At 35.1% G+C, this 25377-nt stretch overlaps 1 protein-coding gene across 9 annotated transcripts in view; it reads right to left on the minus strand.

Moving 5' to 3' along the window:
- Nucleotides 1-25377, minus strand: part of EHBP1 (EH domain binding protein 1) — a 491141-nt gene that overhangs the window by 280344 nt on the left and 185420 nt on the right. For all 9 annotated transcript variants that reach the window (XM_060026512.1, XM_060026505.1, XM_060026507.1 and 6 more), the window contains one exon: nucleotides 4165-4222. In XM_060026512.1, the coding sequence (XP_059882495.1) occupies nucleotides 4165-4222 (58 nt within the window). The remainder of the gene's footprint in view (nucleotides 1-4164; nucleotides 4223-25377) is intronic.

A 25377-nucleotide genomic window follows, 5' to 3' on the forward strand; every position in this document is an offset into this window, starting at 1 on the left:
AATTAAAGAACCTGAAGCTAGAAAAAGAATGAAAAATCTAATACAGGTAACTAAAAATAGCTGCAGTATTAAACATCTAACTGTACAAATCAACTGAGACAGGAATTTAGGTTCTTAAGAACTTTATTTTTTAAAAAGCACCTCATACTGGCACTCATCAGCACTACAAGAACCCTGATCAGTTTTTATTCAGAGCAACAGAAAGGATTTCCCTAGAAAATAATTTGGTACAAAACACATACAGCTATTTAGCTAGCTCCTTAGTAGAGTCAGGAAAGGCAGGTTATTTAATCATTTGCCAGCATCCTAGTACAGTTAACGACAGAAAGGATGAAGCCGCATTATCCAGTTCCATTCATATTTTTTTTCACTTTTTAATCATATCACAGATCCTTTAGCAAAGGCAGACCTAAGGAAAAGGTAACATTTCTCAATTTTGAGTAATGACTCTATAAAATGCCTTATTTTCAAATTATTTCATATCATATCTTACCTAAAAGACTTGTACCTAATATGGAACTAAACACAGAATAAATATTCACTTGTTACTTCTGATTCCTACAAAATCAAAACATTTCACTGAAAATTTATAACTGTCAATTTAGTTTTTAAATTGATGATTTTCAATTTATAAAACTGCATCTACCCATAGGTTTAAGATGTCACACATAAATTTACCTTAGAGTTGTCCATATCATGGTCATAACTCAAAGCTCTACAACTATACCCACCCCTTCGTGATACCACAGCACATTGATAAAGGCTATAGTACAACCACAGAGCAGGGAAGTAGAGGTGGTAATGCCATCCAAAAGCTGGTGAGGACTTTCAAGCTCTTGTTTCCCTTTGGAACTCTCCCATCTCTCTGTGGGTTTAAATTTACAAAACTAGATTTAAGGCAACAGACTACTCTGCCATAATTCTTCTTGACTATCACAATCTCCCTGCTTCCTATTGTCAAACACTGTACTGAAAAATAATTTATTTAAGCATATACAAATCAACTACAGCCTGAAAAAATCTGTTATAAATGCCATGACTTGAGGATAAGAGGCGGGGAAGATGCATATTGGGATAATTACTCATGGTTATTATTTTCTCGATAAAAAATGATTCAGCAATGAGTTCTTTATATACTTAACTAGAAAAATAGACATGTACCCAAAGAAAGTGAGCAATAAACTGAAAACTAAACTTTAAATTAAATAAGGCAATGTGCCTTATTATTTTACTGTCTAATCTGTTATCCGGGTGTCAGTTATAAATTTCAATCCACCAATATAAAAAAGGTAGATAATCAACTATACTTCAATAAAATAATTTAAAAAGGCAGATATACTCAGAATCAGGCAAGATAAATAATAACTTATACAGATAACCAAAGAAAATTAATTACTGCGTAGTTCAAACTCTTTCCAGAAACACAGTTAAAAGTAAAAACTAGACTATTTTCTGGGCAATGGCTGCAGAGATCTGCTTTCCCCCTAAGTGATTTCAAAGGGACTTAGCAAGCAAATAATATTTCAAAGGAAAAATGTCAGAAAACAGAAGAGTCTTTCAGAAGAAAACAATGGTTCTAGTCTGTGGATTTAATATAACTGATAGCTAATTTTTAAAAAATAATAGCTGGGGACAATTTTATTTTTTTTTAATTCCAAAATGCCATGGATCTCAAGCTTCTCAAGATTAAAAAAAAAGTTATTTGTTTAATTTTCACAATAATATCATTAGCATTTCTTTCATAGCTTCTGGAACTGATTTTTACGTCCTTATTTAGCTGTTGTGAACAATTTACAGAACAGCATTTCACATATACATGAACATATTATGTATATGCTATAATAAACAACACATTGTAACTTCTCATAAACTTTTCAAAAGTACACCTATAATGTTTCAAGAGAAAATACAATGATTCTAAAATATCCAGAAGGGATCTGAAATATTAAGAGCATCACAACTGGAAAATTAGTCCAATAAGAAATAGTTCCTTCTAGAAAATATATTTTGAGAAAAATCAACCTGTAGCCTATGTTTGTATTTCACCATCTGGATTCAATCAATATTTGATACAATATAAAATAGAATCTGGACCTAAAATTTATTTGACTGACTTTCAAAAATGTAATTAAATTAAAAGTATACTTAATTTCAAATATGGGTATTCTGAATTGACCTTTAATCTAAAGTATTTCATTATGCTTCATAATGTTTTAAGAAAACAGTTAGTATCTAGTTTCTAAAAGAGGGACATCACTTTTTGTTGATAGCTAAAAACATTTAGGGTCGATTTCTAATGTTTATAGTTATATTCAGATTCTTCTATCACACTTAGTGGATGGCCTAATATTGTTCCTTTTCACAAAAGCTTAAGACCCACTGAGCAAAACTGACAAGACGACCCTAAGTCTATTTTTAGAACCCCTTCTCATAAATAGATAAGAAAATATTACATGTCCAAAATATAATGCCCCCAAACTACAAATGTATGCTTTGAAGAAAATGCTATTCATGAGGTGAAGCAACTGGACCTTACCTATATTGCTGGTGGGGGTATATTAAAAGTTCAAAATGTATGTACCCTATTACCCATTGATTCCATTCCAAGTTATTCGTCCAAGAGAAAACATTTGTCCCCCAAAATACCTGAACAGTAATGTTTACAACAGATTTATTCACAATAGTTGAACACTCAGAATATTCACTAGAAACAAATCAAATGTTCATCAACAGATGTATAAAAAATCACACTGCAGTGTATGTGCATGATGGAATACTGCTCAGCAATGAAAAAAGTTAAACTACCAACATTCACAATACCATGAATAAATCTCGAAAACATGCTGTACAAAAGAAACCAGACATAAAATAGTACTTTTGTATGATTCTATTTATGTGAAATTTAAGAACAGGCAAAAATAGCCTACGGTGATAGAAGAATCGGAATAGTAGTTGCCTCTAAGGATTGGGAATTGACTGGAAGAGGACTCAAAGGAAAAAGGTGATGAAAATTGTCTATATCTTGATAGCAGTGGTAATTATACAACTATATATTGATCAAAACTCATAAAATTGTGTACTTAAGATCTGTGACTTATACCGTATATAAATTTTAATTCAATAAAAATAAAATTTAAAAAGATGCCCTTAAAAAAATTTTAATTCTGAAATTTAATTAAATTAAAATTTAATTTCAGTTAAAATGAATAAATTTTTCTTTACGTAAGTCTACTTACGGAAAAACCAACATTCAATAAACATGCTTGTAGTTATCGTGTGCTTATAAAAATATACTCACACTTACTTGTCTACAGATTGGAATTTTTAAAATACTTAGAATTGTTACTGAACATTTTAAAATTCTGTTCTCGGCTTCCCTGGTGGCGCAGTGGTTAAGAATCCACCTGCCAACGTAGGGGACAGGGGTTTGAGCCCTGGTCTGGGAAGATCCCATGAAGTTGCCGCAGAGCAACTAAGTCTGTGAGCCACAACTACTGAGCCCATGTGCCGCAACTACTGAAGCCCGTGCACCTAGAACCTGTGCCACAAGAGAAGCCACCACAATGAGAAGTCCATGCACCGCAACGAAGAGTAGCCCCCGCTCGCCGCACCTAGAGAAAGCCCACGTGCAGCAACGAAGATCCAACACAGCCAAAAATTTTTTAAAAAAATTATAAATAAATAAATAAAATTCTGTTCCACTCCCCACAAAGCCATAAGAACAAAAAATTAAAACCTTTGAAAAATCCAACTCCTCTTCAGTAACCCAGCAATGGACTCAGATAACTCATCATTCCTTATGTGTGTCCTAACTTCATCCTCTTGGAATCTGAATAAAGTAATCCTAGGTATAATTTTGTAACTGATATTTATTTAATCATTATTTCATGATATCCTAGCACAGAGAAGTTAAATAACTATTATGTTATTCAAGGCTACCAAATCCAAAATCAAAACTCAGGTAACTGGCTCCTGCTTTAGGAACTGCAGTAACAAGATTACATACAGCGCCTGATCAATCATTTCAGTACATTAGATAATAAGAAATAACCTAAAATATCAAGTAATATTTTAAAACATTCTTCACTGGGACCAGAGAGGCTTAATAATTTGACCAAAAGTCAAATTCAATATTTGGGTAAGAAATTTAGAAAACAGACAAACCTTGGAAGACTTCCTTCGGCTTCTTCTCGTCCAAACTACCACCAGTTTATCTGGTTGCCTGCCAAACAAGAAAAAGATTACGTATAATTTATCTTAAATCAAATAATAAAATTTAGTTCTGGCGCCTTTAAAAGAACAAAAAATCATCTGCTTTAGATTACATAGAACCGTTGCACTTACGATAAAGCTCTATAAATTATTCATATATAGTAGATGTTGAATACAGATATGATCTAATTTAAATGACTAATATTTCATCCACATGTTTTTCTAAAAATACTTTACCAAGTAAATTCATTGGGACAAACCAAGTAAAATTAAATACTTAGACTATTTTAAAAAGAAAAGCAGGGGCTTCCCTGGTGGCGCAGTGGTTGAGAGTCCGCCTGCCGATGCAGGGGACACAGGTTCGTGCCCTGGTCCGGGAAGATCCCATATGCCACGGAGCGGCTGGGCCCGTGAGCCATGGCCACTGAACCTGCGCGTCTGGAGCCTGTGCTCCGCAACGGGAGAAGCCACAGCAGTGAGAGGCCCGCGTACCGCAAAAAAAAAAAAAAAAAAAAAAAAAAAATCTCCTTTAAAACAATACTATATTTCTAACACATTATCCACTTTAATTTAGAGAAAATAAGCATAAAAACGATACTTCCAAAGTAATTTTAATCTGTGGTTTACACTACTCTTGCATCTCTGTATCTTATGACCAATGCTTATGGTTTTCAAAAACTTTTTATAATCAATCATCTCAACTATCTTCATAAAAACAATATAATACCAAAAAATAGGCAAGGTACATTCTGGCAAAGTTACATAACTCATCGAAAGTTCTGGCAAAACCAAGACCAAATGAAATACAGGTCTTCTAATTCTCATACCTCTCTTCTTTATCTTCTGTCAACATAAAGTTAAAAACAAAACACACTCACATTTTCAGCTAATACAACTAAGTTCTCTTTAATGCTTAGGGAAAACATAAAAACTATGATTATCAGTTCTTTTACTTAGATTTTTATTTTTAAAAATCTTAGATAAAAGCTTTTTAACCAAGAAATGAATGATATTACTCATCTCAGTGACCTTCACCACTTTCTCTGTCTCCTTCATTTTACCCTGGTATCTTTCATTATCAGCAGATGACCTGTCCTCCTATTTAACTACCTACCTACCTACTTACCTTCCTACCTACATACATATATTATAAAAGGTCACCAGCCATAAACTCCTGATCCAGTGATTTACCTAGAAACCTGTCCAAAGAGCAACAGTTGTCTAATGAAAAATATTACTGAGGAACTGATCCTGAATGTAGTACAGAGAAATAAAGTGGTAATATTTTTAAAGAAGGTAAGAGACATAGAAGATAGATTGAGAAGTACACACACCTAACAGAAATTCTAGGGCTTCCCTGGTGGTGCAGTGGTTAAGAATCCGCCTGCCAATGCAGGGGACACGGGTTCAAGCCCTGGTCCGGGAAGATCCCACATGCTGTAGAGCAACTAATCTCGTGCGCCACAACTACTGAGCCTGCACTCCAGAGCCCATGTTTCACAACTACTGAAGCCCACATGCCTACAGTCCGTGCGCCGCAACAAGAGAAGCCACCGCAATGAGAAGCCTGCACACCACAATGAAAGAGTAGCCCCTGCTCGCCGCAACTAGAGAAAGCCCGCACACAGCAACAAAGACCCAAAGCAGCCAAAAATAAATAAATAAATTTATTTTAAAAAAGAAATTCTAGAAGTTTAGAATAGTGGGAATGGCAGAGGCAATACTAAGGAGAAAAGGCTAAGAATGTTCCAATAAAGATAGGAGTCCTTAGGTCGAAAATATATATTAACAAATAAACAGGATAAATAAAAAACTAATCTATGTCTAAATACCTCACAACTACGGAACAGCAAGAATAAAGAGAAAAATCATAAGAAAAGATAGGTTACCAGCAAAGGCGTAATTATGCTGACAACAACTTCTTAGCAGCAACAGCGCCCAAAACACAATGAAGCTAATGATCTTCAAGTGCTAAGGGAAAATAGATGCCATCCTGGAGTTTCATATTGGCTAAACTACCATTTAAGAAATGGTTTCAGACATAAAAGACTAAGAATTTACAATCTATATAACCCAGCTAAATACAGGAAGGAGGAGGATGCAAGAAGCAATATAAATGTGGTAAAATGTTAATACTTGTTCATTTTCAGTGATAGGACCTGAAGAAAACAAGAGTAGACAAAAAAACAAAAGTAAGGTTCCATTGAAACTATTTCATCAAGGCATCTTCTAAACAAATGCAGTGTGTTTCTGATGGTGATAGTAACCAGCATAGTATGAAAAAGAAAAATGGTGGTTCTCCACCCAAGACTAAACCAGTTCCCAAAGAGTGTCAGGCTTTGAAGACAACAATTGTAAAAACCAGTAGCTTGCTTTGGTGAATCTTTCCAGCGTGAGATGTTGGGAGCAGGAGCCAGATGCCAAAGTGCTAAATTACAGATGAAATAGAAGAAAGTTTCTATGAAACATCAGAGTGTTCATCTAAGAATCTGAACCAATGGAGAAACAAACAAAACCTTGTTCAACACACAGAGAAGTAGAACAGGACAAATGACATGAAGATGGGGAGCAGTATAGCAACATGACAACAGAGTTGGGCAGAGGGTATGATCAATGATGGCAGCTTAACAGCAGAGGGACTGCGTAGCCAACCAGTGCAAGCTACCTTATTTGAAAGCATTGGTGGCTTGCTGGAACCCTTTACCTAGATTACTACACTAACCTTTTTACTATGTTCTCACCTCCACATTTCCAGCCCAATCTCAACCCTTAGTTATATTTCTGCAATACTTCTTTAGAAATGCTATAAAGATCTTACTGATTTTCCTTATTATCCTTACTGGGCTCTTATACTGAAGGTACTACAGACTGGCACTTGAAGGTTGAATTTCACAGATTTATTTGACCTAAACAGTATTCCATTTTAGTTTAAATTTAAACTTTAAAAAACATTTCTTACTTAAATGCCTTTAAACAAGGTCCATGCTATCCAGATTACTAGAGCCTTCAATGCTATCAACTGCTTCACACCTGACCAGCTTCACTCTTAAGATGATCTACTTAGTCCCTGTATGCATTTGACTCTGTGACACCATAGCATGCAAGATAACATCCATATTCCTGAATGTGGTTTATAAGGCACTTCACCAGCTGACTCTGATCTACTTTTCTAGATGCAAAACCTACAAATATCTCAAAGGCATCTTGCTTTCCAATCAATCCCTGAACACTTATTCAATTTCTTCACATCTTTGCATGTTACAAACTTTTTTTAAAACCTCCTCTTTTCTCTCCTTTTCTACCTGATAAACTCTTAATTCATCACTTCCTCTGTGAAAACCTGACCATTTCTCATTCCATTCCCACTTCATCCCACATCCTAAACCTCAGGCAGAGTTAACTGCTTCTTCTACTGTATTTCCAGTAATACTCTAGACACCTCTTTTTTAATATCCTATGCGCCCTGTATTACATTATTTGTTATTATTTCTATCTCCTCCACTAGACTGTGCTCCTTTATCAACCATATCTTATTTATCTTTCTATTCCTAGTAACTAATAAGAATCTGGTACAAGATTGAGGCTCGATGTACATTCACTACTGAATGAACCTTAAATTTCATCCAGGAATTCCCAATTGGTTAATTATAATTGATGCAGTCCAACTAAAGCCTGTAGCTACATAATACATTCTCTCTGCAGCTTATTTGAGCTTTGCAAGCATCCTCACCTTGGCTGCACATTGGAATCTCCTGGGAAGGGAGAGTGCAAAGCAATCCCCACACCTCCCGACTTGGAACATTAGTGAGGTATTAGTTGTGATGGCAGTGAGGGTGTCTCCCCTCCATGATATTGTCCTAGTGCCACCTGCACAGTTGCCTCCACCTAACTTGGCCTCTCAGCATCTCCCTCCCCTCAACCCGTTCTGATCTTGTGTTTCAGAAAAGGGAAGCCACTTACTGTAAAAAATTAGGAAGGGTGGTCTCCTAACCTATATGCCTGAAGTTCCAAGTATGTAAATATAACATAAATTACTTATTTGAGAATGTCTCCAGAGATGAATAAACTTTTTTGTAATTCTAAGTCATGTCCAATTTTTATAATGTCTTCATTAGAAATCAGCCCACCTTTACATTATCAGGGACAAAGCAAGGCAGAATGTTATAAAATAAAGAACTGTGCTGTTATTGTTCTCATAGAAGAACACCAAAAACCACACAACTGGTTGACCACAATTAATATTTTAAGCATCCATGCTGTACTAGAAAAGAACCATTAAATATTTACTTACGTGCTCCCAAGAGGCCAGGGATAGAGCAATTGTGAGAGTTTTATCCAACTACCAAAGAACCTATATAACTTTCTATCAAAAAAGTCAACACAACCTGATAGAGCCCAGATTTTAGAGAGAATCTAACAATCACGTACTTAAAATTTCTACCCCATTACCTAAGTAACCAGGTAGCACTACACATACAGATATATAAACATACACACATATATTTATATACAGATATTTACATATATAAACATTTTATATACATACACATAAAATGTACACAGACACACTGCCTGAGTTCCACTGGAAAATTTGTAGTTTTTTGGTGGGCTTATGCAGCAGAGGAAACTTTACAGTTAAAAATAAGGGACTTCCCTGGCAGTCCAGTGGTTGAGACTCCACGCTTCCACTGCAGGGGGCATGGGTTTGATCCCTGGTCGGGAAACTAAGATCCCACATGCCGGGCAGTGCGGCCAAAACATGAATGAATGAATGAATAAAATAAAAATTGACCTTCTATCCTACCCTCAGAGTCCTTAAAAGGCAACAAGTTGAATCTGAAGGTGGCAAGGCTTATCTCACGCTACAGTCCTGATGCTAAATTCTGTAGAGGAGGAAGGACAGGAGGAAAATGGAAGTGGAAGGAGGAAAAGATATGAGAGCTACAATGAACCAGCTTATAAAGCAATAAACTGTATCTTTCTTTCGTCTGCAACTAAGTTTTGGGCCCTTCTCTTTGTCACTAGTGATCTACTGTGATCAAAGTAAATTTAAAGAAAAACATTTCTGGCTTAAATTTAGATTCCCTTACTCTTTCCTACTCTTGCATGTATGTCACTTGCGTGAGGTGAGACACAAAGCCATGAGAAAAATTCCAAAACCATCATGTGAAAACCAGCCTCATCACTCTCCAGAATCATAATAAGCATTCAACAAATATTTTATTGAATGCCTATTACATTCCTGGCACTGTGGTGATCCATGGAGATGAAAAGACAAAAGAAGACAAGCCTTGATCCTCTGGAAGTTTACATTCTAGTGGAGACATAAACAATTAAACCAACTACCCAACTCCAGGCACAACCTGTGATAACTGTGGTTACTATTAGGAAATGAAATTACATGTCATTTAAAGAATATACTTTTCTGTATTTTCTACAATGAATTTGTATTACTTTATGGTGGGGAATTATTTAAATGTGGAGGGGGAGTTATTTAAAATAAAATAGCACTTTTAAGTTTGGAATTACATATGAACAGACAGAATTAAACAATTAAATTTTAAAATTTCATTGTATTTATTTTTTTATTTTTAAACTTTTTATTTTATATTGGAGTATAGCCAATTAACAATGTTGTGACAGTTTCAGGTGCACAGCAAAGAGACTCAGCCATACATATACATGTATCCATTCTCCCCCAGACTCCCCTCCCATCCAGGCTGCCACATAACATTCAGCAAAGTTCCCTGTACTATACAGTAGGTCCTTGTTGGTTATCCTTTTTAAATATAGTAGTGTGTACATGTCAGTCCCAAACTCCCTAACTATCCCTTCCCTCCATCTGTCTCACACTGGTAACCGTAAGTTCATACTCTAAGTCTGTGAGTCCATTTCTGTTTTGTAAATACATTCATTTGTATAATTTCTTTTTAGATTCCGCATATAAGCGATATCATAGGATATTTCTCTTTTTCTGTCTGACTGACTTCACTCAGTATGACAATCTCTAGGTCCACCCATGTTGCTGCATTATTTCATTCTTTTTTATGACTGAGTAATATTCCATTGTATAATATATGTACCACATCTTCTTTATCCCTTCCTCTGCTGATGGACATTTAGGTTGCTTCCATGTCTTGGCTATTGTAAACAGTGCTGCAATGAACACTGGGGTGCATGTACCCTTTTGGACCATGTTCTCTGGATATATGCCCAGAAGTGGGATTGCAGGGTCATATGGTAGCTCTATTTTTAGTTCTGTTCTCCACAGTGGCTGTATCAATTTACATTTCCACCAACAGTGTAGGAGGGTTCCCTTCTCTCCACACCTTCTCCAGCATTTATTGTTTGTGGATTTTTTTGATGATAGCCATTTTGACTGGTATAAGGTGATACCTCACTGTAGTTTTGATTTGTGTTTCTCTAATCATTAGCGAAAAATTCCATTGAATTTAAAGACCTCTCAGCTGAATTAATCTGTTTTCTAAGTCAATAGAAGTGGAAGAGGTGTATTCTTTGTCTTAAGTTAACATAAATGTTCCCTAAGGTCTGAGCTGGCCATAGACAAAATTTTGAAAGAGGCCCCACTTGACTCTGCAGCCCTCCTTTACCTGCAGCCCCTCCAATGTCTGGGGCATTCTTCCTTGGGCCTGCAAAGTCAGTATGGCACTCCATTACAGGACCCAACAATAACAATATGACAAATGCTTTTCAGATCACTAATTCTCTTCTATATCAATTAAAATCCCCCTTTCTCCAGGGTAAGTATCTTAGGAAGGTAGTCAAAGGAAAGAAAACTGGGGAAACAATTTGTATTAATTTAGGAGGTATGAATTTGTAAAAGAAGGCTCCTCAAAGATGACATAGTACAGAGGAGAGATTACTAGACTGGAGGTTGGGAAACTTGTTTTTCCTAGTTCTGGCACGTAGTGACCTTAGGAATGCCTCTCCATATCTCTGAGCCTATTCCCTAATTTATCCAATGAAGAGATTGTACTAAGACCTCAGCTAGTTCTAAAACTATGATTCAGTGACCATATGATTAAATGACTCAAATTGGTTAAATATTTTGTGGTTTAAAATGAAATGAGAAATTAAAGAACAGGGTAAAGAATTTGTGGCACAGAGTGCTTTGCCTCCTGTTTTCTGACAACCTAGAGGTAGTTAATAGTACCACCTTTGAATAATATTATGAAAGGGGAAGTAGTATCTTTTAGCAGAGCAGTAAATGGACCACCGAAGATTCAGGCTCCCTGTCCAAAGCACAATGTTAAACCTGGGAGATGTTGCAGGAAGCCCCTTGCCCCCAACCACCACCACCACTCCCAGCATGCTGACACTGCGATGGAACTACATGATACCTCTCACCAGTGGTGTCACTTCTGGAGGAGAGTGGATAATAAATGAGTATGCCTTCTCCACACCAGCTGAATGGAGAGGATTCCAGAATGCAAAGGAGGGCAGAGTCATAAGATAAAAGGTGTATGGGCTCCTGAATGACCACGTGGAAGTCCAGTCAACCTCTCTAGACTGAAAAGTGAGCAAGAAATGGACTTTTATTGGGTCAAACCACTTTGATTTTGGGGTGTGTCTGCTACAGTAACTCCTCAACATATAGAAAATTCAAAAGACACACATACGTAACAATAAAGCAGTTGCTGTCTTGTAGAAGCTTACACTGCAAAGTGCTGAGACCAAATTTAACCTTTTTATGTCCTACTGGTTTTCACATATATGAAATTGATGTTTCCGAAGATAAAAGACAACTATACCTCAGAACTTAGTAATTAATATTTATGCCTTTGAGCCTTTCCTAAATTATAAATAAGAAATCATAAGCCTTTAGAACACAAAAAGTACAGCATATTCCTCTCACCAAAGAATACAGGAGGGGCTTCCCTGGTGGCGCAGTGGTTGAGAGTCTGCCTGCCGATGCTGGGGACGCGGGTTCGTGCCCCGGTCCAGGAAGATCCCACATGCCGCAGAGCGGCTAGGCCCGTGAGCCATGGCTGCTGAGCTTGCGCGTCCGGAGCCTGTGCTCCGCAACGGGAGAGGCCACAACAGTGAGAGGCCCGTGTACCGCAAAAAAAAAAAAAAAAGAATACAGGATATGCTTACAATGAGGAAAAGAAAGCTCATAATATTAACCCTGATGTTAATGTGAATAGGTACTTCACTAAATAACAAGGTTATTCCTTTTAGGGGAAAGGGCTCTTAGCCATAACTGAACATTTCATGGTGGGATGTTGTGAATATTGAAACGAAAGGGGGAAAATTGTCTTATCACAGAAATACTCTAACTTAACTATTTCTCAAGTAATTATTTTTATCCTTCAGTAAATACACCTGCCTCCTATTGTACTATCACTGCTTGTAGCTCCAGTTAATTATACTCCTTTATGCTTACTTCACAAGAGTTATTTAGCAAGCTGTAATAATTAATTCAATAGGAAAAAAAAATTCTACAAGACCAAGTACACATACACAGTATATATTTCTTTTCTGTAAAAATGAAAGGACAGTTCTAATAATAAGAGATGTAAATCTTTGTCACTCAAATAAAAATATTTTTTAAAAAATTATATTTTGCCTCTTCCTACCATCTTTAAAATATTTTCATAGAGTGATTGCTTTTGGTTAAAAATGTTTAACTGGTGACACATATGGACTTACGCTGACAGGGATTCTAATAGCTCTGTATTTAGGAACAGCACCATTCAAACTGAGGAAGTGCAGTTTGACAAACTTGAGCTAAGTAAACCTCCTGAGAGGCCATCAAAAAATACACACACATGTATATATAATTTTTTTGCTATACTATTAAACAGTATAAAGGGTTTTTAATTTCTAATATAAAGATATTTGAGAGAAATAGTGTTATAATCAATCACTGCTGTATCATGTGTGCAATACTGACCTTCCCAAATAATACTTCCTACTTTCTTTACTGTTTTATAAAATCACCCATGATGCTTCCTTTAATTTAGCTTATTACTTACTACTTCTTTTTTTCTAGTCCTGTTTGAACAAGCCTCACATGTCACTCACATAAATATTAATATTTCCAAGTCATGTACCGGGCTTCCTGCAAAAGAGATTAGTAGAAAAAAAAAGGATACATCACTCAGACCATTCCCCAGCCCTCCTAAACAATCATATTCACCATTTTCTCTCAACACAATTCTGTAATTGCTGTCATTTTGTGTTTGGATGATTACATTTGTCTGTCTTGTTTCTATATGACTTTAAGGTTCTCAAGAGTTTTCCTGGTATTCATAAAGCGTTTTCCTGGTATTCACAAATCATTTACTGGGAGGGAGGCAGGGAAACAGAATATCATGGATAAAAAAATCATATGAAGGCAGACAGATCTGGGTTCCCCTCCTTTGGGTTGTACCATCTAAGCCTCAAGATGTTCCTCATTTGTGAAATTAGAACCTCACAGGACCAATGTAAAGATCTGTTAAGATAATGCAAATAAAGTACTTAGATCAGTGCCTGTCTTTCAGCAAATTTTCAGATAATGTTAGCAACCATCCCGTGTCTATGCTTCCAAACAGCTTTGTATAGTCTCCCTCTTAAATGTGAACAAACGAAGGATCATCTGAGGAAAGTTTCTAATATAAAAGGCAAGTGGCTAAAAGAGAGAAAAATTCAACTTGAAAGAAACTGAAGACATGATCACTAATAACCTTGGAAATACAGAAGATACTGTACCCATGAAAAATATAAAAGGAAAATTAAAAGAATAGTAAAGAAATCTGGAAATTATGTTATGTCATCCTTTTTCATTTAGGAAAGTAAAAATTGAAGAGTCTGAAGATAAAGTTGAGGAAATCTTCCACATCTAGAATAAAGTAACAGAGATGTTCAATGGGAGAGAAAAGACTAAAATTTAGATCAATCCAGAGGTTAAAAGTCTCACTAATTTCCCAAGATGACAGTGAAAAAAGGTCTCAAGATATCATCTATGCCACAGGCCTAGAAAGAAATCATTCCAAAGTGGAATAGGACACTGGAAGACTCCAGGAGAAAAAGGAATTGATGAGTCACCAATGTTTAACTGTTTTGAGAGGGATATTGAGAGGGTGACAGAAAAATTTGGAAATAATAGTGATATATACATGAGGGGAAAGGGGAAAAAAAGTAATTTTTAACCCAAGAAAAATCAAAAGAAAGAAAATGTAATCATAATACCATAGCGCTCGATGTAAACAATACTAAGTCATAACAATGAATTCTGACCTAGCTCTGGTAGAGCTGATTGAAGACTAGGAAGGATGGGGAAAGGGAAGGGTAAGTATGCTTCAGGGAGGAAGTGGTAGACAGCTAAACCCTCACCTACCATATCAAGAAGCTAATAGATAAAGTCTAAAATCAAAAGGTTAAAAGAAAAAGTTGAAAGTATATTGTTGAACAATGAAATACCACTTCACACACCTATCAGGAAGACTATATCAAAAAGACAGATAATAACAACTGTTGATGAAGATATGTTAAAATTGGAACCCTTACACATGGCTGGTGGGATTGTAAATAGTATAGCTGCTGTGTATAACAGTTTGGCAGTTCTTCAAAAAGTTAAACATATGGAACAGGATAGGGAGCCCAGAAATAAACCCACATGCTTACGCTCAATTAATCTATGACAAAGGAGGCAAGAATATACAATGGAGAAAAGACAGTCTCTACAATAAGTGGTGCTGGGAAAAATGGACAGCTACATGTAAAAGAATGAAATTATCAATAGAACATTCTCTTAACACCATATACAAAAATAAACTCAAAATGGATTAAAGACCTAAATGTAAGATTGGATACTATAAAACTCCTAGAGGAAAACATAGGCAGAACACTCTTTGACATAAATCACAGCAATATTTTTTTGGATCCGTCTCCTAAAGCAAAGAAATAAAAGCAAAAATAAATAAAGGGGACCCAATTAAACTTAGAAGCTTTTGCACAGCAAAGGAAACCATGGACAAACTGAAAAGACAACTTACTGAATGGGACAAGATATTTGCAAATGATAAGACGGATAAGGGATTAATATCCAACATATATGAACAGCTAATACAACTCAAAATTAAAAACAAACAAACAACTGAATTAAAGAACAGGCAGAAGAAGTGAATAGACATTTTTCTAAAGAGGAAATGAAGGTGGCCAAACAGGCACTTGAGAAGATGTTCAACGTCGCTTACTAATCATCAGGGAACTGCAAATCAAAACCACAATGAGATATCACCTCACACCTGTCAGAATGGCTATCATCAAAAAAAACACAAATAACAAATGTTAGCAAGGATGTGGAGAAAAGGGAACCCTCCTACATTGCTGGTGAGGATGTAAATTGGTTTGGCCTATGGGAAACAGTAGGGAAATTCCTCAAAAAAACTAAAAACAGAACTACCATATGACCAAGCAATTCCACTCCTGCATATATGTAAAAAACAAAAACAAAAACACTAATTCTAGGGCTTCCCTGGTGGCGCAGTGGTTGAGAGTCCGCCTGCCGATGCAGGGGACGCAGGTTTGTGCCCCAGTCTGGGAGGATCCCACATGCTGTGGAGCGGCTGGGCCTGTGAGCCATGGCCGCTGAGCCTGTGCGTCCAGAGCCTGTGCTCCACATCGGGAGAGGCCACAACAGTCAGAGGCCCGCGTACTGCAAAAAAACAAAAAAACACTAATTCTAAAAGGTATGTGCACTACAATGTTCATAGCAGCATTATTTACAATTGTCAAGATATGGAAGCAACCTAAGTGCCCATCAACAGAGGAATGGATAAAGAAAATGTGGTATATATATACAGTGGAATAGTACTCAGCCTTAAAAAACAGAAAGAAATTTTGCCATTTGCAGCAACATGGATGGACTTGGAGGGCATTATGTTAAGTGAAATAAGTCAGAGAAAGACAAATGATATCACCTATATGTGGAACCGAAAAAAATACAACAAACTAATGAATATAACAAAAAAGAAGCAGACTCAAAGATACAGAGAACAAACTAGTGGGGAAAGGGAAGAGGGGAGGGACAATATAGTGGTAGGTGATAAGAGGTACAAAATATTAGATATAAAATAAACTACAAAGATATATTGTACAAAACAGGGAATATAGCCAATAATTTATAATGACTATAAATGGAGTATAACGTTTACATATTATGAATCACTATACTGTACACATGTAACATATAATATTGTACAGCAACTATACTTCAATTAAAAGAGACAGAAAAAATTTTTTTAAAAAGTTAAACATAGAGTTACCATATCATTCAGTGATTTCAATTCTAGGTATATACCCAAAAACTTGTACATGAATGTTCATAGCAGCATTATCCATAATAGTCTAAAAGTGGAAACAACTTAAATGTCCACTGACTGATGTACAGGTAAACAAAATGTGGTATATCCATGCAATGAACTATTATTTGGCCATAAAAATGAATAACATACTGACACTTGTTACAACATGGATGAGCCTCAAAAACATGCGAAGTGAAAGAAGCCAGACACAAAAGGCCACTTATTGCGTGACTTCATTTATAGGAAATGTCCATAATAGGCAAATCCATGGAGACAAAAGTAGATTATGTTTGCCAGAGGCTTGAAGGGGGAAACAAAGATGGGGAATGACTACTAATAGGAACAGGATTTCTTTTTTGAGTGATGAAAATATTCTGAATTAAATAGTGATGATAGTTACACAATGTTGTGAGTACACTAAAAGTCACTGAATAGTACATTTTTAAAAGGTAAATTTTATGGTACATTAATTGTAACTCAATAAAAAATAAAGAAAACAAAAATATGTTACTGAAGAATACAGAGTACAGCACCAGAAGAACCAACGGGGTTGAAAGTGGTTTTCTGTAGGGAAGGAGAGTCAAGGTGGGGCAGGGTGGGGCAAGGAACCGTTGCTTTCTCTGTTATAAGCTTTGCGGTACTCTTTGAATTTGTAAACCATTTAAATATATCACTTTGTAAAATTTAACCTTAAATTTTTAAATGATGAATCTTAATTACAAAGAAGAAATTTGGGCCCAGAAATAAACCCATGAATATATGGTCAATTAATTTATGACAAAGGAGCTAAAGAATATACACTGGGGAAAGGGTAGTCCCTTCAATAAATGGTTTTGGGAAAACTGGACAGCCACAATCAAAAGAATGAAATTGAACCTCTATCTTACACCATACACAAAAAACAACTCAAATGGACTAAAGAATTGGACATAAGACCTGAAACCATAAAACTTTTAGAATAAAACATACAGGGTAAGCCCTTTGACATCAATCTTGGCAATGATTTTTTAGATATGACACCAAAAGATCAAGGAACAGAAGGAAAAATCAACAAATGGAACTACATCAACCTAAAAAGCTTCTGCACAGCAAAGGAAACTATCAAGAAATTAAAAAGGCAACCTATGAAGTAGAAGAAAATATTTGCAAATCATATCAGACAAGGGGTTAATATCTAATATATACAAAGAACTTATACAACTCATTACCAAAAAAAAAAATTCCAGTTAAAAAATGAGCAGAGGAACTAAACAAACATTTTTTCAAAGAAGACATACAAATGCCCAACAGGTACATGAAAAGGTACCCAACAACACTAATCATCAGGGAAATGCAAATCAAAACCAAAATGAGATTATCATCTCTTACCTGTTAAAATGGGTATTATCAGAAAGACAAGAGATAACAAGTGTTGGCGAGGACGTGGGAAAAGTGAACTCTTATACACTGTTGGTGGGAATGTAAATTGGTTCAGCCACTATGCAAAACAGTATGGGGATTCCTCAAAAAATTAAAAATGGAACTACCGCATGATCTAGCAATTCTACTTCTGGGTACTTATCTGAAGAATACAAAACACTAACTTGAAAAGATATATGCACCCCAATGTTTACTGCAGCATTATTTACAATAGTCAAGATATGGAAATAACCTAAGTGTTTGTCAACAGGTGAATGGATAAAGAAGATGTGAGGTGTGTGTGTGTATATTCTTTATATTATATACACACACAATAGAATACTATCAGCCATAAAAAAGAAGGAAATCCTGACATTGGCGACAACATGAATGGACCTTGAGGGCATTATACTAAGTGAAATAAGCCAGAGACAGAAAGATAAATACTGCATGATCTCATTTACATGTGGAATATAAAAGCAGTGGACTACTCACAGATACAGATAACAGATTGGTGGTTGTCAGAGGTGGGTGTTGGGGGTGAGGGAAATGGGTGAAGGTGGTCAAAAGGTACAAACTTCCACTTATAGGATAAATAAGTTCTGGGGATTTAATGTACAGCACAGTGACTATGGTTAACAATATTGTATATATATATTTTTTGTATTTTCATGATCAGCTCTATTCATGTTCTGTGCCAAAGCATTTAAATACCCTGTGCTACTCATCACATAATGTGGGTGGTAAAAGAAGCCATCCTTAATTCAACGTGTTATTCCTAAAGCGTCTATTCCTGTCAGTGCTGCAAAGATACAATTAATTTGTATAACCCAATATCCTGAGGTTGAAACACAAAGCACACAGAGCAAAACATTCTCTTATGGAAAGAGAAAAATATAAACTCTGCTTTATGCAATTGCCCAAAGCTATTTTAAGTAAACAAAATAATTTTAATTAACAAATTATTGTAGTAAATCATTTTTATGAGATATACCTTTTTAAATGAGATATAATTGTCATATAACATTATATTAGTTTCAGATATGTAACATGATTCAATATTTATACATATTGTGAAATGATCACCACAATAAATCTAGTTAACATCCATCAATCACCATACATAGTTACAAATTTTTTTTCTTATAATGAGATTTACTCTTAGCAACTTTCAAATATGCCATATAGTATTATTAACTATAGTCACCATGCTGTACATTATATCCCAATGACTTATTTTATAGCTGGAAGTTTGTACCTTTTGACCTCCTTTACCCATTTCACCCACCTCTGCCTCTAGCAAACACCTATCTGTTCTCTGTGTCTATGAGCTCAGTTTTGTTTTGTTTTTTAAAGATTCCACATATAAGTGAGATCATCTATATGTCTTTCTCTGACTTATTTCACTTAGCATAATGCCCTCAAGGACTATCCATGTTGTCACAAATGGCAGGATTTCCTTCTTTTTATGGCTGAGTAACATTCCTCTGTGTGTATGTATGTGTCTGTGTGTTTTCTTTAACCATTCATCCATCGATGGACACTTAGGTTGTTTCCTTATCTTGGCTACTGTAAGCAATGCTGCAATGAACATGGGGTGCATATATCTTTTAAAGTTAGTGTTTGGTTTCTTCTGATAAATACCCAAAAGTGGAACTGCTGGATTATACAATAGTTGTTGTTTTTAATTTTTTGAGGAACTTCCATACTAGTGGATGAACCAATGTACATTCCCACTAACAGGGTACAAGAGTTCCCTTTTCTCCACATCTTCACCAACACTTGTTATTTCTTATCTTTGATAACAGTCATTCTAACAGGTGTGAGTTGATATCTCACTGTGGTTTTGATTTGCATTTCCCTAATGATTAGTAACGTTGAGCACCCTTTCAAGTATGAGGAGGCTAACAATACTGTATTGTATTTGAAAGTTGCTAAGACATTAGACCTTAAAAGTTCCCCTCACCAACATTTGTTATTTGTTGACTTTTGATCATAGCCATTCTGACAGTAGTGAGGTGATATCTCACTGTGGTTTTGATTTGCATTTTTGTAATGATTACTAATGTTGAGCATCTTTTCATGTGTCTGTTGGCCACCTGTATATTTTTCATAGAAAATGTCTATTCAAGTCCTCTGCCCATTTTTAAATCAGATTGCTTGTGTTTTTTTTGATATTGATTCATGTGAGTTCTTTACATTTTTTGGATATTAACTCCTTATCAGATATATCATTGGCAAATATCTTTTCACATTCAGTACATTGCCTTTTCATTTTATTGATAGTTTCCTTCACTGTGCAAAAGCTTTTTAGTTGATATGGTCCCATTTGTTTATTTTTGCTTTTGTTGCCTTGGCTTGAGGCGATTTAGCCAAAATTATACTGCTAAGACCAACACCAAAGAGCATACTGCCTGTGTTTTCTTCTAGGAGTTTTATGGTTTCAGGCCTTACATTTAAGTCTTTAATCCATTTTGAGTTTATTTTTGTAAATTGTATAAGAAAATGGTTCAATTTCATCCTCTTGCATGTAGCTGTCTAGTTTTCCCAACACCACTGATTGAAGAGACTCTCTTTTCCACTGTAAATTATTGTCTTCTTTGTCAAAAATTAACTAAGCATATAAGCATGGGTTTACTTCTGGGCTCTCTACTACATTCCATTGGTTTATGTGTCTGATTTTGTGCCAGTACCATATAGTTTTGATTACTATAACTTTGTAGTTTAGTATGAAATCAGGACATGTGCTGCCTCCAGCTTTGTTCTTTCTCAAGGTTGTTTTGGCTACTTGGGGTCTTTTGTAGCTCCATACATATTTTAGGACTATTTGTTCCAGTTCTGCGAAAAATGCTGTTTGTATTTTGATAGGAATTGCACTGAATCTGTAGATTTCTTTGTGTAGTATGGATATTTTAGCAATATTAATTCTTCCAATCCATGAGCACAGTATTCGATCTGTGTTTGTATTCAATTTTGTTCATCAATGTCTTATAGTTTTCAGAGTATAATTCTTTCACCTCCTTGATTAAATTTATTCCTAGGTATTTTATTCTTTTTTGATGCAACTGTAAATGCGACTGTTTTCTATATTTCTCTTTCTGATAGTTCATTACTAATGTATATACAGAAAGGCAACATGTTTCTGCATACTGATTTTTCAGTAAAGTTGCAGGATACAATTTATTTATTAGTTCCAATAGTTTTTTAGTGGAGTCTTTAGGGTTTTCTATATAGTATCATGTCATCTACAAATAGTGATAGTTTTACTTCTTCTTTTCCCATCTGAATTCCTTCTATTTCTTTTTCTTAACTGTTTGCTGTGGCTAGGACTACCAATACAATGTTGAATAAAAATGGTGAGAGTGGGCATCCTTGTCTTTTCCTGATCTTAAAGGAAAAGCTGTCAGCTTTTCAACACTGAGCATGATGTTAGCTGTGGGTCTGTCATATATGGCCTTTATATTATGTTGAGGTATGTTCTTTCTATACGTATTTTATTGAGAGTTTTTATCATAAATGAATGTTGAATTGTGTCAAATGCTTTTTCTGCATCTATTGAGACGATCATTTGATTTTTATCCTTCGTTTTGTTAATGTTGATTGATTTGTGGATACTGAATCCTTGCAGCCCTGGAACAAATCCCACTTGATCATGGTGTATGATCCTTTTAATGCATTGTTAAATTAAGTTTGCTAATAATTTTGTTGAGGATTTTTGCATCTATGTTCATCAGAGATACTGGCTTGTAATTTTCTTTCTTTTTGTAGTGTCTTCATCTGATTTTGGTCTCAGGAAAATTCTGGTCTCATAGAGTGAGTTTGGAAGCATTCCTTCCTCTTCAATATTTTGGATTATTTTGAGAAGGATAGGTATGAACCTCTCTTTAAATGTTTGGTAGAGTTCACCTGTGAAGCTGTCTGGTCCTAGACTTCTGTTTGTTGGAAGTTTTTTGATTACTGATTCAGTTTCATTACTACTGATCGGTCTGTTCAGATTTTCTATTTCTTCCTAGTTAAAAAAAAATTTTTTTTAAAGAGACTTTTCTAATTGGAAAAATGCTGGTGATGGAGAACAGGGACTTGGCGGAGAATAACTGTATCTTCAGGATCACCTTATAATGGGCATACAGAGTAGCTAGCCTCCAGAAAAAAAGCCCCATGGCTGAAGAAAATGCCCAGAAGTATTTGCTGCACAGTAAAACAGAAAATAATAGCACTTCTTGATGACTTTCAGGCACATAAATAACATCTACCAATCAGCAGTCTGGTCCACAGCTTAAAATAACCCAGTTCAATACAGTCTAGTTATGGCCAAAGAGAAACAGAGCTGTGCTATTTTCAGCTGTAGCCCCACCAAGAAGTTGAGTATGTTACATATATCCAATAGTCCAGAGACGTGTATCTATTTCTAGGGCCAAAGATTAGCAACAACCAGGAAGAACTAGTTCCCCTGGTACTAATGACCTACCTTATATGCACCTCACTTAGCTGGAAAGGAATTCAATTTTTCAAACACAAAGGAGATACCAGCTCTCTACCCCATAGAATTATTATTTCATTATCCTTTTTATGCCTTACTGCTGTCTAGAGAATAAAATTCAAACTCACTTAAAGCCTTCCCCCATTTGACCTCTGCCAATCTTCTCGTCTAATTTCCTACATTTTATGCTGCAAACAAATGACACCAGTCATTGTTCCAAAACATGTATTTTTCCTGTATTTTTCCTCCTGTGTCCTCCATGTTTCTAAATGTAATAAATATTTGGGCTGGGGGGGGCGGTCCTCATCTTATCTGATCTCTTAGCAACACTGACATTTGTCCATTTTTCCCTCTTTGTGGGGGTTAGCCTCCTCTACCTGACCAGGCAATATTGGGAAGTTTCCAAAAATTGGCCATACTCTTACCTTACACCATAATCAAAAGTTAAAACAGATAAAAAATCTAAACATAAAAGCTAAAACTATAAAATTCTTAGAGGAAAACAGAGATCAAAAGTTTCATGATGTTAGATTTGGCAGTGATTTCTTGGATATGACAAAAGCACAGGCAACAAAAGTAGATAAAGTGGACTTCATTAAAATTAAAAACTTTTGTATATCAAAGGACACTAAAGTAATGAAAAAGCAACCCACAGAATGAGAGAAAATATTTGCAAATCATATATCTCTTAAGGGATTAATAGCCAGAATATATAACGAACTCCTCCTATAACTCAACAACTACAATATACACACTATAAAAACCCCAAATGAGAAATGGGCAAAGAATTTGAATAGACATTTCTCCAAAGAAGATATACAGATGGCCAATGAGCACTAGAAAAGAAGCTCAATATCGTTAATCACTAGGGAAATAAAAATCAAAGCCAAAAGCTGGTTCTTTGAAAAGATAAATAAAATTGATAAACTGTTAGAATGATCAGGGAAAAGAGATGACACAAATTACCAATATCCAGAATGAGAGAGGTGACATAATTATAGATATTAAAAGATAAAGAAATGTTATGAGCAATTTTATGTCAATAAACTTGACAACAGATCAAATAGACAAATTCCTGAAACACACCAAGCTCACTCAAGAAAAAAAATTAGATAGTGAATAGTTCTCTAACCATTAAAGAAATTAATTTTGTAATTTAAAGCCTTCCTACAAAGAAATCTCCAGGCTAGATGGCTTCACTGGTGAATCCTATCAAACATTTAAAAGAAAAATAATACCAGTCCCACACAAACTCTTCCGGAAAACTGAGCAAGAAGAAATACTTCCCAACTCATTTAATGAGGCCAGCATTATCCTGATACAAAAACCAGGCAAAGGCTTTAAAAGAAAACAGAAACAAAAAGAAAACACTACAGAGAAATATCCCTCATAAACACAGATGTAAAAATACTAAATAAAATTTTAGCAAATCAAATCTAACAAAACATTAGAGGGATAATATATCATTACCAAGTTGGGTTTATCCTAGGAATGTAGGGTTCCCTTAACATTAAAAAAAAAAATCAATCAATGTAATTCACTATATTAGCAAACTAAAAAAAAAACACCGTATGATAATCTCAACGGATATTTAGAAAAAGCATTTGATAAGATCCAACAACCATTTCTGATGAAAGCTCTCAGCAAACTAGGAACAGAAGAGAACTTCCTCAACCTACTAAAGAACATCTACAAAAAACCTATAGCTAACATCATATGACTGGTGAAACATGGAATGTTTCCCCTAAGATCAGGAACATAACAAGTCTCTCCATTCTTATCATTTCTCTTCTGTGTTGTACAAGAAAGGCTAAGCCGTGCAATCAGGTAAAAGAAGAAATAAAACATCCAGATTAGCAAGGAAGGACTTAAAATGTCTTTATGTGGATGATATGATCTTTTATGAAGAAGACCCAATGAAATCTACTAAAAAAAAAAAAACCACTAGAACTAATAAGTGCGTTTAGCAAAGCTGCAAAATACAAGATAGATGAACAAATATCAATTCTATCTTTATATACCAGAAGTGAAAAATCAGATATAGGAATTTAAAAATATTTTTACAATATGAAAAACACTACTTAGGGATAAATCTAACAAAAGAAAGTAAGTGTAACGGGTGATACACTGAAAATTACAAAGCACCGTTTAGAGAAAGTAAGACCTAAATAAATGGAGAGATGTACCTTGTTCATGGATTTGAAGACTCATCAGTCTTCCCCAAATTTAGCCACAGATTCAATGCAATTCCAAATAAAATCCTTGCAAGCTTTTTTTAATAGAAATTGACAAGCTAATTCTAAAATTCATATGGAAATGCAGTTTTTATGATGCTTTTTTAGAGTATATACTTTTTATAAGAGAAAGACCTTTTTAAGATATTTACCGTTTAAAACCGACATATTTAAGATCAATTTTCCAACATTTCCAGGACATTTATGATGCACATTTAACCTCTAAATTGGGAAATAAGGAATTGTACCTTATTTCCTTTATCTATAGATTCTCAAAGTGAGTCTATTATATGAATTTGTAAATTACTTTTGACAATGTTTATTGCCTATATTTGTGTTTTCTTCTATTTTACAAATGCTTAAAATGTGTATTTTTATAACAATGCATATATTCCTTTCCTTCATTTTCTAAAAGTCACCCACACTCTCACTATAACACAAATCTAATTGTAATCATACTATACACAAATGTGTGTCCTAGGTTTTCACTATATGATTTGCCGTAAGTTGTATGTTCTTCTAAGGTGCTATACAGAATCATTTAAATATACTTTGATTCTTGTGAAATCATGCATATAAGAATAAAAAAGTACAGGAAATACTAACTAAAAAGTATAAATCTCATTTCTTGGACCACCTACTGGCTTTTTACTAGAATGTGTGTCCTTGTGTGCCCCAGTATTTCTTCTTTTCCCAGATGTCCCAGCCTCTACTTCCATATCATCATTTTCACGTTTTC

This window comes from Delphinus delphis, chromosome 12 (genome assembly GCF_949987515.2).
Source record: "Delphinus delphis chromosome 12, mDelDel1.2, whole genome shotgun sequence".
Taxonomy (NCBI): domain Eukaryota; kingdom Metazoa; phylum Chordata; class Mammalia; order Artiodactyla; family Delphinidae; genus Delphinus; species Delphinus delphis.